Genomic DNA, 14000 nt, shown 5'->3' on the forward strand with positions numbered 1-14000 from the left:
ACCGGGATCAATGTTTACTGGTGCTATACGTCGAGTCGTTACACAACAACATGGAGGATATAACTTGACGCGGGACAATCAGACTGATTCTTGTTGTTACATTCAGTATAAAATTGGACACATTTCCTAACGAAGTACAGGGATTACAGGTAAGTGAATTACAATAACAGATATTACGTAAAATAACCAAGCCGTATGTGTAACCTGCGGTTTTCCTTTATCGTTATTAAGTAGGGGTCTGTAACGAATATTAACGTGAATCTTTAGTTGAAAGGTAGTCGAAACGGTCTGATGAATATTACATTGTATTCCTGTGATCTAGTAGAATATCAACGGGGTTCTTTGCCTGTACGTTAATCGACACGGTCTGATGAATATTTCATTATTCCTGTGTAACTTATTGGGGATGGCAATGTATATTACCGGGTTCCTGCTGTTATTTTGTGGGGCATTGTCATCAATTTTATCTGGTCAATATACATGTATTTGTTTCTTATTTTATGGTGGAATTTCCTGGGTTCGCCGATGTTATTTAAGGTTATTATATAAAATTTTATATGAAGTCATAATTATTATAATTACTGAAATAAAGCTTTCTAAATTTGTTTATATTTGTTCCCCTATGAACTCTATGTCTATTAAATCGAAGGGGAAATTCAAAAATAAACTAACCCTGTTAAAAGGAGGATAACTTAAGTAAAATATTTAACTTTTTTAAACTTGACAAAATGTATTAGGTTCATAACACAAAACGATGAACTTTTTTTCCTAACAACTATTTTTTTTCATTTTAAATTATTCAACAATTGTAATTATCTATCGGTTACTTTAAATCAACAGATGAAGCACTTAAAAGATGATAATATAATTATTGTTTTTATGAAGTCTTTTTATCGTAATTGTAAAAATACCAACTGAAAATCTGAAATAGTACGATTATGTACATAATTTGAAAATAAACAAATGTTCGATATTCATAAAACCTTATTTGGATACATCTAGCAACAAACAAAGATATTCCAATCGTTTTCATTTGGTGGTTGGGTTCACCTGAACTACTTTATGTGTATTATGATATAAAAGTAGATTAGCCAAACGTCGACAATCGCTTAACCTTATTTAGCCTTTAGACTAAGTAAGCTGATATCATTCAGTATACTACAATTACATAGGGTACAGTGTACAGCTAACACATATACAGTGTACATAGCCTGGCTTTTGTCCTAGAACACAAGAATCATAAACTACTTTGAACCTACAGATACAAGTAACGTTTTTTTTTATTACGCTTGTCTTATAACTTTGTTCAGACAGAATTAGATAAATACATACGTAAATATAAAATCAATTGCGACAGTATGAAATACATTTCATAGGGTACATATATACAAACATATGGGTCAAAGAAGTAATATAGACGGTAAAATCCCATATAACACTGGATCCTAATGGAGGTATGTCCGTAGGATACGAATTACTATTCTATATCCCGTAAGTAATGTGCTATTGGAAATTATGAATATTTTATATCCTATATACAGTATAATGTTGAACCTGTCAATATTCTATATCCCGTGTACAGTATACTGATGGAAATGATCAATATTCTAATATCCTGTATACAATGCACTGATTGAAATGTTCAATATTCTATATCATGTATACAGTACTAGTACACTTATGGAAAGGGTCAATATTCTATTTCCTGTATACAATTTACTGCTGGACATATCCAATATTCTATATCATGTATACTTAACTGATGAAAATGGTCAATATTCTAATATCCTGTATACACTATACTGATGAGCATGATCAATATTCTATATCCTGTATCCAGTTTTCTGATGGAGATGGTTAATATTCTAATATCCTCTTCACAGTTTACTGATGGAAACGTTCCATGTTCAATTTTATATACAGCATCCTAAAATAATAATTATGATATATATTATATATATACTGATGGCAATGATGAATATAGTCTAGAGCTACATACGGTTAAACCTTTAGTCAACCTTAAAGCTGAACGTAATAATACATTTCAGATGAGCCATGTTCGGATCCGTTCCCCTGTATTTCGTCATTGCAATAATAGCTGGGATAGGTGTTGTCGGCATCTTGGTAGGTTTCTGCTCATGTTGGATGTGTAAGCAGTGTTACTTGTGCTACGAAAAGAAGAACGAAGCTCGACAGCGACGACGTAGAAAACGAAAACGTCGTCAACAACAACAGTATGATGAGTATGACGATGACGACGAGTATGATGAATTCGATGACAACATCTATTATTCCAAACAGGTAGATATGAGCTTCTTCTGTTCAAATATATCAAATGTCAACGTTAAATATTCATAGCAAAATATATATTTAGAAACAATTATTGTGCATTCTATTTCGGAGAAAATACAAAAAGCTTAATCCATGCCATTTTTTCTTATTTTGGGGAAAAGTTTTTCGGAGATACAATTTTGAAAACACTTCTTATGTTTTCAGAACGCCAACGACAATCCAAGACATCAGCGACCTAGGCTCGAATCACATGCCGTACCAAGAAATCCCACTAAAGGTGGTGTAAGTGTATTCCCTTCACGTAATAATGATAGACATCACATTGAAGATGAACGCGGACCGACCAGAAGTAAAACTAGACAAGCTGGTGACGACAGAAACACCTCAGTTGCTGGGAGATCTACATGCGCTAGACGCCACTCTCCTAAAACCATTGATAACAACGAAGACGAGAAAAAAGGATGTGCTTTGTTCTGCACCTATTGTTGCTGTTGTTGCGACTCATTGGATGATGCATACTATTACGACTCCGATGATGAAGAAAGCGAGGACGATGAAAATCCAAAAGAAAGGGGCACATCTGCGAAAAAAGGCCATGCAGTTGCAGCTGTATCTCAACACACGTCTAGTGGTGACAAAAATATTGACAAAAATATATCAAACGATAAAAATAGGGAAACATCAAAAGAAAAACCGAAAACACAACAAGGTCCAACAAATGCTAAAGAACCCGAAAGTAAAGAAGTGAAAGCAAAGAAGAACAAAGAAAAAAACCCCAAAGAACCAAAAGATAAAGAAATGAAAGAAAAGAATAAAAAAGATAAGAGAAACAAAGGAAATGCATGTTGTGCAGGTTGTATAATTCCATCGGACAGCGATGATATCGAAGATTCAGATTATGAGGAGGAATGGGATTATGATGATGACGATGAAGGAATCAAAAGATCTCCAAATAGTTGTGACAAAAATATTGACAAAAATATATCAAACGATAAAAATAGGGAAACATCAAAAGAAAAACCGAAAACACAACAAGGTCCAACAAATGCTAAAGAACCCGAAAGTAAAGAAGTGAAAGCAAAAAAGAACAAAGAAAAAAAAACCAAAGCACCAAAAGATAAAGAAATGAAAGAAAAGAATAAAAAAGATAAGAGAAACAAAGGAAAAGCATGTTGTGCAGGTTGTATAATTCCATCGGACAGCGATGATATCGAAGATTCAGATTATGAGGAGGAATGGGATTATGATGATGACGATGATGGAATCAGAAGATCTCCAAATAGTTGTGACAAAAATATTGACAAAAATATATCAAACGATAACAATAGGGAAACATCAAATGAAGAACCGAACACACAACCAGATCCAACAAATGCTAAAGAACCCGAAAGTAAAGAAGTGAAAGCAAAGAAGAACAAAGAAAAGAAAAAAAAAGAATCAAAAGATAAAGAAATGAAAGAAAAGAATAAAGAAGAAAAGAGAAACAAAGGAAATGCATGTTGTGCAGGTTGTATAATTCAATCGGACAGCGATGATATCGAAGATTCAGATTATGAGGAGGAATGGGATTATGATGATGACGATGATGAAATCAGAAGATCTCCAAATAATTTAAACAATAAAAACGGAATAATGCCAACGACTGCCGGTAATCAAAAGAGGGGAAAATCCGTAATAGGCCGTCCTAAAAGTAACAAAAACTTCATAGACGAAAGGCAGAAAAAAAATAATGAAATACCCACTGCAAAAGACACACGTAGCAATCAAATGGTGTGCTGTTGCTTTGGTTATGAAAGTGACGACGAGTATTTCGACGATTGTGATGATGAGTATAGTGAGGAGGAAAACTATGACTCTGATTCACTCGAAAGCCCAGAAAATAAAGGAGCAACAGCAATTATTGGAACCAATACTGCTGCGAGAACGGAAGGGAAAGGCGGCCGAAAAACTGCAAAAACACCCCGCCCGCGATCGGGGAAACGGAGTACATCGAAGAAATCAAAAGACAACAAAAAGTGCAAAGCTTGTTTTCTGTGCAGGATAAAGTGTATTGGATGTGCAGCGTGTTGCAAAAAGAAACAAATGGGCGAAGAAGAAAGCAATTACGATTCTGACGACGATGACCTCTATGACAGTGATGATGATGAAGATGCAGCAGATGATTACACGGTGATTGCGGCCGGAGGAGCCGCCGCATCGGTGACAGGGGTGCATGCTTCTAAATCAGGAAAAGCTAGAGTGTACAGATCGAAACGCAAAGCAAAACCCAAGAATATTCCAAATTATATGAAAAAGAAAAGAATCTGCTGCTTTGTTATCAAACGTTCTGAAAAAAACTGTAAACAAAATACCAAAAAAGCGAGTAAAATATCTAAAAAGAGAAAAGTAAAAGAAAGTACAGCAAATCAAAACAAAACAGACACAATAAACATGCCAAATGAGAACATCGACGTTGCTGACAAGAAAACAACAAAGCCACCGATACTGGTTGCATCTGCATTAGAAGCGACGCCGGAAGAATATAACAATGTGCGTAATGATGAAAAGATAAACAATGCACTTGACTCGTCTACGACAAATAACCGAATATTCAATGAAAACAGAACTAATACTTATGCTCAATCAGGCGCCGTATCTGGAACACAAACAATCCAAAATCAAGGAACGCGAACAAACCAAAATGTCACAGAGAAAAATCCACTGACGAAAACCAAACCCGTGGAGTCGTATATGGACGCAAAATACGGCGCAACTAAACCCAATGTTACTTTTGCTGAAGATGTTAACCGGGGCCAGAGTTATCTAAACCAAAGCAACATTGGCAAAAATTATGATGGTTCGAGCAACAGTACAAAAGCAAAAACTCCAGAACCTGTTCTTTTGACCAAGAATACAGCAGAGAAAAGGAATGCGGCAGTGTCTGCCTTGTTTGCATCAAGCAATACTGCAGTTGAAACAAGTAAAGTGACAGGTGTAAATAGATCTGCAAATGAAATTACAAAAAATGAAGACCAACGGTCAAATGCTAATAATCGGCGTTCTGACGATGCGACTAGTGATGTTCCTTCGGAAACGAAGAAAACACAAGAGGAAAGGAAGACAGAACGAAAGGAAAAGAAGAAAGAAAAAACAAAAGCGGTGATGACTTTGTTGTCAGGAAGCCTTTTCCCCAAAAGTAGCGCGAGTTCAATAACATCAATAACGAACCAGACAACTAGAAATGGTGGCCAATCATTGAACCATCAGACTACATGGACAGCTGGTGCTCTAACGGCCGCTGTACCCGTGTCGTTATACAAAGATCGAAACACCAGCAACAATAATATAACTGATGGACCTGCTGAGCCCGAACGGCACAATTCAAATAACCCAAATGAATCTCTACATAACACTGTGCCGAACGGAGGAGCGATATCCAGCACTAATGGGTATAACCCTATAAATATTGACGACAATCAATCAAATAACCATCATTTAAGTGGCTCCGAAAATAATGGTATGCAAACGACTGCACTATCTATGCTTGATTCGCAGCACACCGACCGGAAACCTATCTCAAATTCAAATCAAAACCAATCTGGATACAATCAACCAATCAGAAATGATCATTCTTACTATTCTGTTGGTGATAATGCGGTGACTGCAATGGCTGCATCGACAGCAGTCAATCAAACAAATGGAATAAACACGGGCCAGAATAGTAGTCTAACAGCGGCAAATCAAACCAAACCGCCCACAATCCCGGTAAAGAGCGATGGAATCCCTCCCCAAGGAGTTGGCATGAAAGCAAGAGGTCGTAAAAACTGGAAGGCAGTTGCTTCTTTGGCAGTAGCGAAGGAATTTACGATGCCCAACATGAAGGCAGATTGGGATGTAACGGGAGGTAACTCGAACAAAGGGGTCGGACAAGATAAAAGAGAACCTACATCTAAGTTTGCAGCAAGTGTCTCTGCCATGATGGCGAAACAACACTTCATTAAGGCAAGAGAGCCTCGTAAAAACGAGCCTGCATGGGACTTATTGGAAGGAAAACCAAAAGACATGCAAACAGAAGAAATTATTCCTAAAACAACTATGCGTAAGAGCAGGAGCTTGAATACGCTTTTTGAGAATGAAACGGACATATTTTCCGTTGATCTACCAACAAAACGACGAAAAAAACGCCAAGAAGATTTTGATTGGGATGCAATCTCTTCAATGGCAAGTGAACGAGGAGCAAATCGCCCACCTCGCTTCAACCAGCCTAGTATATTGATGGACGATAGCAATCCCATTACAAACACGAGGTTCCAAGGAGGGCCTTCACGACGGACTTCGCTCACAAATATACGTCATTGAAAGTGATATCACCAAATTTCAGCAATGACAGAGGCTTCACCAAACTTAGTTCTTCCGGAACTGACGTGGACGTCACCAACATTCAACATTGAGATGGGAGTTATAAACATTTGTCATTCTTTTATAATTGGTGACACGAGTATCCGGAACTGTGGACGACGAATATCCTTTTTTTTTAATAGACATTATATTGTAAATACCTTGGATAAATCCACTCTGGTAGCATTCCATCGATGTATGTAGGCAATTGCGTACAAAAGGTAACACATTACACAGTTAACGTAGGTGTTATGCATGTGTATGGCATGATTTATTAAGAATCTAAACATAATTGATCATCAACTCAACTTGTCAGTTGACTTCAAACAATCGTTGTATGCATAATGCACTTATCATACTACTTGTGAAATATTAAGATTTTCTTAAAGATTTCACAGCAAGAAGCAATACAAACGATGTGTAAGCATTAATCTACAGTGTTAAATAGTGTTGGGTATCAGAAAGCAATAATCAGTAGACTATCACTAGGCTACATGGTTGAAAATATATCGAAAAAACCTCGTAGTGTTCACCTCTCACCTGCGATAAATTTGTTGATAACATCACAGACATTCATTGTGTAAATATATGGTGCTTTATACAATCTGGAAATTAAAAACCGAAGAGCGCTCGCAATGTACACATAGTAATAAATCACGTAACCATTTACAACTGTGATAAATAAACGAACTTTGTTTTAACTTCTGACGATGTCAAACGATGTTTTTTAGCTAGGATAAAGAATTTATTTATTTAATGATATGAAAATGCATTTGATAGGGCAATATATTGTTATTTTTTAATTGTGCGGCCATGTCTATCACAAATTGGGTGCAACCTATATCGATTTGTTACTCATATCTACCCATACCAGGAAGTAAGGAACATTCGCCTTATCTATACCTGAGACAAAGGTACATAGTATTGTGTCGAGTATTACTCACTGGATCGTTTTATATGAATAAGTGGGCTCCTAGGGTTCTTTGATGTTTGTTGTAATGCAAATATTCAAACTAGCATTTAATTAACAATATAAAGGTTCATTTGTACAAGACACTTCAGTCGAACAAAAAAAAGCGTCATTTATTGAGGAAATAAGTAACTGGCATTAAGAAAACAAAACGACAGATTTCATTGATTTTAAGAAGAAATCGAGGATGGCTGCCGTCATGACAAGACATGAAGTTGGCGTTTGTGATGTGGGATCCGCCGTGCGCGTGCCGAATAACGCGATAGCAAAGCTGATGTTTTATACGAAATGTATTTGCGACCTCATCAACCTGTATGATATGGACGAGATTTTCAAAAGACTGACTGATTTCGAGAGATATTACCTTCTAACGGAGCTAGAAATAGATAAACTTATCATCTTCTGCATGAACTATTCACCGGAGGTTTTGGCGGACAAGTGTTTGTTTCACAACGAAGATATTTGTGGCGATTCCATTAACAAGTTTATTGAATTGTCCTCGGTTGATCGACAGCTGATCGTGTCAGACGACATCATGCTTGGTGGAACGCAAACACGTGTCAAACGAATCATGTGTTACAAAATGGAATGGCTGATGGAGTACTATCTGGCACCGATGTTGGTAATGAAGAGAAGACACGATAAGATTATGAAAATCATTGCAATGCACAATAGGGAGGTGGCAAATGCTGACTGCTGCTGCATTATATTGTAAGAAGAAAACACACAGTGCTCATATTCAAGTGGCATTCCCTAACAAATTATTCGCATTATGAAGTTTCGCCAATATTTGTTTTTCTTGAAAAATGTTACATCAATTATCATAATGTTACAGTGATTAATATATCATTTTGAATAATCCTTGTTGGGAGACGTCATGACAACACGGTGATTTGTCGCTATATATCAACAGAGAATGATACAGCAAAGTTGTATACAAATGTATATAAAGATTTATCGTTATTATTAGTTTCAAGTGTTCAGCAAAATAATGTTAACATTTAGACGTTATATCACGTAGTTGGAATACATGTGCATTTTAAAATCAACTCAAGGAAAAACGCCGAGATATCCATGTATGGAACTGCTATGAGCCAGATTACTTAAGCATTTTTTAATTTGGTAAATGCAACCTAGTCCATGTCAATTGATAGAAGCATTATTGGCTGTAAACCGACTAACAAATAAATAAAACAGACTGCCTTTCTTCAGGGATGATATGACAGTAAATAAAATCATCACGTTAACCTTTACTTGACGAGAAGTCTTTTTTATGAGGTATCCTTATTACTGCAATTTGACTCGCTCATCTATGTTCATTTATATCAAATAAAATCGTACAGCTATACTTTAATCAAGTCAAAAACATTTCCTTGTTGGAGTTCCGACCCTTGTTATTTTTATTTATTTAAAATTGAATGCCGTTGAACCAATTATGGATAGAAATTTCATTTAATATCCATTTAGGCAATTTTGAAAAGTAGTCTTAACTTTGAGGGAAAATATAGCAATTGCTAAACATCATTGGCTGACAAATATTTTAACTTTTGAAAAGATCTGTTTTATATGAATTACGTGAAGTATATCAATATAAATCATCAATACAAATCATCAATACAAATGGTCTCGCATTTTGTCACACAAAATATGTATTAATTTTATACGAGGTCATAAATGCGTAGCAATACGTTGATCGTACATGCATTAAACAGTGTAGTATTCATGACAATTTTTTTTTAACCATTTTCCTTTTTGATTTTTTGACAGATTCCAAGCTCTCCGCACATTTTCCAGCAAGTTATATTGTAGTATTAATTTAATTATCTATGTACAGTTTTGTTCACATAATTACCTTACATAATGTATATTTTGGGCCATTTTACTGGCTTGTATATCAAAAACATTAAACCACGACCTTGTCCTCACTAATGCAGAAATTGTGATCATTTCTCTTTCTCCAATTCCTTTATTGTAAATTTTGTGACAGTATTTTGAATACCCTAGTGAAACCTGCTCAATTAAAAACAAAATCAACCCTTCTGTTAGATGAGGCTCGTAGATTCCTGGCAAAACAAACATACTAGAGAATAGTAGTTGTAAAAGATGCACATTGTGCATAGCTTCAAAGTCTCTTTACAAGCTTCAGCTGAGAGAACTTCCCTTTATTTCAGCGGTAGAGCGTTCAACCAGAAAGTCTGGGGTCGCAGTTTTACTCCCCAGCGAACGTACATATTATTTCCACTGCAACTTTTCTATAACAAAATTGATGCCGTTGACCTATCTAACTCCAGATAGTGCAAAGCCCTTTGGTGTGAAGTAAATTAACCTGGCTTTCAGTAGTCTTTGAGGGTGAAGACTAGATAAAATGGAGAGTGCTATATAAGGATGTGCCTTGTACAATGTTTAGTGTGAAAGTCATCTCACAAGTCCAAATCATTAGCTTCGGCTCGAGGAAAGTTTCCTTTATCTCAGCGGTAGAGCATCCGACTAGAAAGTCTGGGAGTCTGGAATTCCCCAGCGAACAAATATCCTTTACGCTACTTCGTTTCCATTACATAAGGATGAAACATATTCAGTTCACATGTAGGATTGCTCAAACCTTCCATTAACTCTTTGATCCTTTTCTCATAAGTTAGTATATTGTTATTTGTACAAAAGAATTTGTATCACTGCTGAACAAATCCTGATTTCTTTAAAGCAGGGAGCTTACTCGTGAACGAATCATCCACACATTAAAAATATCTAGTGTAATCCTACAACAAAAATCGACATGAAAAGAGGGATATAAGACTTAAGAGGCACACCTTCCAATTTCAATTAGCTGAAGTAAAAGGATCAAAGATTAGAAAAACAAGAATTGTATATTTTACATGACGTAAATTGATCGACAACACTCTTCAGTCATAGCAATCTGTGATTTAAAAAGACATTACGCCATTGCGATTATTTTTGATTTTTTTTTTATCACAATCAGTTGGTAGTATTTAATTATCCTAAAATATACTTTCCAAGCGAATACTTTAAATATCAATTGGAAATACATTTCAATAAGAACCCCCTCATATGGACCTGATAGTGATCTGATATGGTCACGTGCACGCCAAAATAGAAACCTTGGGTCGATATGTCATATATCAGCGAACTTGAGATAAAGGATTAGCCAATTGGAATCAAGGAAAGTCGGACTATTTGTAATAAGATATTTTAGTGTTGATTTCATCATATTGATCAATGATTAGTGACATAATACTCAGACCTTTGGGTAGCTATCAACACATTTTGAATAGTCATTCTTTCTGTAGACGTCTTGGGTAACCCTCTCTGGCAGCATTCTTCCAATAACATTGCATCAAAATATGTCATCAACCGAGTGACATCAGAGAAATTAACCCATAGTATCATCAAGACTGATGACTTTTTACACACTTAACGCTTATATGGTTATGTGCATGGTGTGATTGATGTTTAACAAGCTACTAATTTAACAGAACATCTACCCAACTTGTTGATTGACTTGCAAACCACGTGGTATTCATCAAGATTTTCTAAACAATTAATAGTAAGACGACATAAAAATTGGCCTCCAGTTTGTAAACACCACATACCATGTTAAAGACCGATGTGTACATGATATCGGTAAGCAATAATCAATGGGCTATCACTGGACTTTAACACACCACGTGGTCCTAAATACATCTATATATCAAACACAGTGTTCACCTGTCACCTGCGGTACACTTGTGTGTGATAAAAACACAGACGTTCATTGTGTATATACTAGGAGCTGTAAATACTAAATATATTTATGTAACCAATTATATTTGTGATTTAAAAAACACACACGAACATTGTAATAACTTAATATAACGACGTCACAAACTTTTTACATTTAACAAGTAGTGGGTTATTTAATATGAAATCACAACGCATCGGATACACTGTAGGGGAGTATAATGCTACTCTAAAATTTTGTGTAGTATTGAGTCTCTGTAATGGACGGGTGCAACGTGTATCCACCTGTTACCCATATTTGCCTATAGCAGGAAGTAAATGGATTTAAAAATATGCAGATAGAAGGAACATAATCAACAATACACGTACCTGATATAGAGGTATATATTATTTCGTCGAGCTTTACATACAGGATTTTGCACATTAAGTGGGCAGTATCAACTGGAATTCTTTGTGGTAATGCTGATCAGCAAACAAAGTTTTAATCATCAATATATAGGGTTCAAACCCGAATTGGTGTCATTCAATAAGGACACAAGTTACTGACATTACGAAAACGAAACGACCGATTTCAAAGACATCAGAAGAAATCAAAGATGGCTGCCGTGATGACAAGGCGCGAAATGGGCGTTCGTGATGTGGGATGCTCCGTGAGCGTCCCGGAAGACGTCAAAGCAAAACTGATGTTCTACTTGAAATGTATTTGTGACCTCATCAGTCTCGATGACCGAGACGAGGATATGAAGAGACTGACAGATTTCGAGAGATATTACGTTCTAACGGAACCAGAAGTAGATCAGCTGACCGTCGTCTGCATTCTCATTTCACCAGACCTTTTGGCGGATAAATGTATATTTCACAGTGAGGATATGTGTGGTGATTCCAGGAACAAGTTTTTCGAATTGTCCTCAATTGATCAACAGCTGATCGTGTCAAACGACATTCTTATTGGCGGAATGCAAACACGTGTCAAAAGAATAATGTGTTATAAAATGGAATGGCTGATGGAATACTATCTGATACCAATATTGGTACTGAAGAGAAGGCTCGAACTGAAAATGGCATTGGCACAAGAAATCGTGGCAATGCATGAAAGGGAGGAGGCAGATGCTGGATGCTGCTGCACTATATTGTAGCGAGTCAACACACTGTTGCTAAAACTCAAACATCATTCCCTCATTAACTAGACGCATGATGAACAGTTTTGCCAAACTTGGTTTTTCTTGAAGTGTTATCGTCTCCAATTGGTTAGGAGATGATACACGAATATTTGCTAACAATGGTACAAACACCAATTGTGATGTCATAATATTTACATCTCTCCCTTCTTCAGCTTAGTAAACTCTGGCTGTGCATAAATAAATGCATACGCAATGAAAAAAGGCTAGACGGATTGATACCTGTTTCAAATGTGGCGCCGTTCTCGCTTCAGCTAGATAAGTGTTCGATGACAGCTATTGTTTGGTCTTCAATATCTAAACACATGAAACATATTCGGGATCCATTATGTCTGATTATACACAATGAGATGCTGGCCAACGTCTTATGACATGGATGCAGATTCAAAAAAAATTGACGATAAAGTAAACAATGGAGGCTTCCTTTTACGACGTTCGACCGCGTCACTACCAAAGAAGTGTGTCAATGCGTGTACATAACGACCGTCATAAATGAATACAAATGTTCCAAGTGCTAAGAGTAGTACTTCATTAAAAACTTAAAAGCGATCAAAAGAAGTAAAATAGTGTTGTGCACTGCGTATTTTCTAAATTTACCCATATATCGATGTAGATTCACCGAAACTATATTATCTTAGCAAAAACGGCTACCGTAGTTACCATCGTAGTAACCCGCTTCAGCTGTTATTTTCTTTGTTTACCATTTGAACATTATTTATGATGTAAATATAAGGATTGACCTTCATTTTGACGGCGTATACGGTAGTGTGAACGCAGTTGACAACGGAACATATTATATGGTGCGCTAGAATATGTTCCGTTGCCAACTGCGTTCATACTATCGTATACGCAGGCAAAATAAAGGTCAAACTTTAAATATATCAACAGAGAGTGATACAGTGATTATTAAATCATTATTTATCAACAGAGATTGATACAGTGATTATTATATCTGTATTAATCAACAGAGAGTGATACAGCTATAACTATATCATTATATATCAAAAGGGAGTGATACAGTGCACGTGGTTACTGTATCTTTATAAAATGATAAATCAACAGGGAGAGATACAGTGATTACTATAACGTTATAAATCAAAAGAGTTTGATACAGTGGTTACTATATCTTAAGGTATCAACAGAGATTGATACAGTGGTTATTTTATATTTATTTAGGTATCAACAGAGATTGATACAGTGGTTACTATATATGTATGTATCAACAGAGATTGCTACAATGGTTACTATATCTTCAGGTATCAACAGAGATTGATACGATGGTTTTTTTATATTTATTTAGGTATTAACATAGATTGATACAGTGGTTACCATATATTTAGGTATCAACAGAGATTGATCCAGTGGTTACTATATATTTATGTATCAACAGAGATTGATACAGAGGTTACTATATCTGTATGTATCAACAGAGATTGCTACAATGGTTACTA

The 14000-nt window shown here is 35.9% G+C and overlaps 2 protein-coding genes across 2 annotated transcripts; both read left to right on the forward strand.

Moving 5' to 3' along the window:
• The first annotated feature begins 58 nt into the window (after positions 1 to 58).
• On the forward strand, positions 59 to 7392 carry LOC110445696 (uncharacterized protein DDB_G0283697-like). The gene is made up of 3 exons (XM_021490467.1): positions 59 to 149; positions 2049 to 2301; positions 2497 to 7392. The coding sequence occupies exons 2-3, from the start codon at positions 2056 to 2058 to the stop codon at positions 6628 to 6630; spliced, it is 4380 nt and encodes a 1459-aa protein (XP_021346142.1). The 5' UTR covers positions 59 to 149; positions 2049 to 2055; the 3' UTR covers positions 6631 to 7392.
• A 4097-nt stretch (positions 7393 to 11489) lies between these two features.
• Positions 11490 to 13818, forward strand: LOC110445553. Its single transcript, XM_021490218.1, has one exon. It carries the CDS (start codon positions 11968 to 11970, stop codon positions 12505 to 12507), a length of 540 nt encoding a protein of 179 aa, XP_021345893.1. The 5' UTR covers positions 11490 to 11967; the 3' UTR covers positions 12508 to 13818.
• Positions 13819 to 14000: the final 182 nt, after the last annotated feature.

The sequence above is a fragment of the Mizuhopecten yessoensis genome, unplaced genomic scaffold (assembly GCF_002113885.1).
Source record: "Mizuhopecten yessoensis strain PY_sf001 unplaced genomic scaffold, ASM211388v2 scaffold2329, whole genome shotgun sequence".
Lineage (NCBI taxonomy): Eukaryota > Metazoa > Mollusca > Bivalvia > Pectinida > Pectinidae > Mizuhopecten > Mizuhopecten yessoensis.

Coding starts and splice junctions, on each gene's coding strand:
- LOC110445553 (XM_021490218.1), top strand. CDS start 11,968: ATGGCTGCCGTGATGACAAGGCGCGAAATGGGCGTTCGTGATGTGGGA.
- LOC110445696 (XM_021490467.1), top strand. CDS start 2,056: ATGTTCGGATCCGTTCCCCTGTATTTCGTCATTGCAATAATAGCTGGG. Junction 2,302..2,496: donor ACATCTATTATTCCAAACAG/GTAGATATGAGC, acceptor TTATGTTTTCAG/AACGCCAACGACAATCCAAG.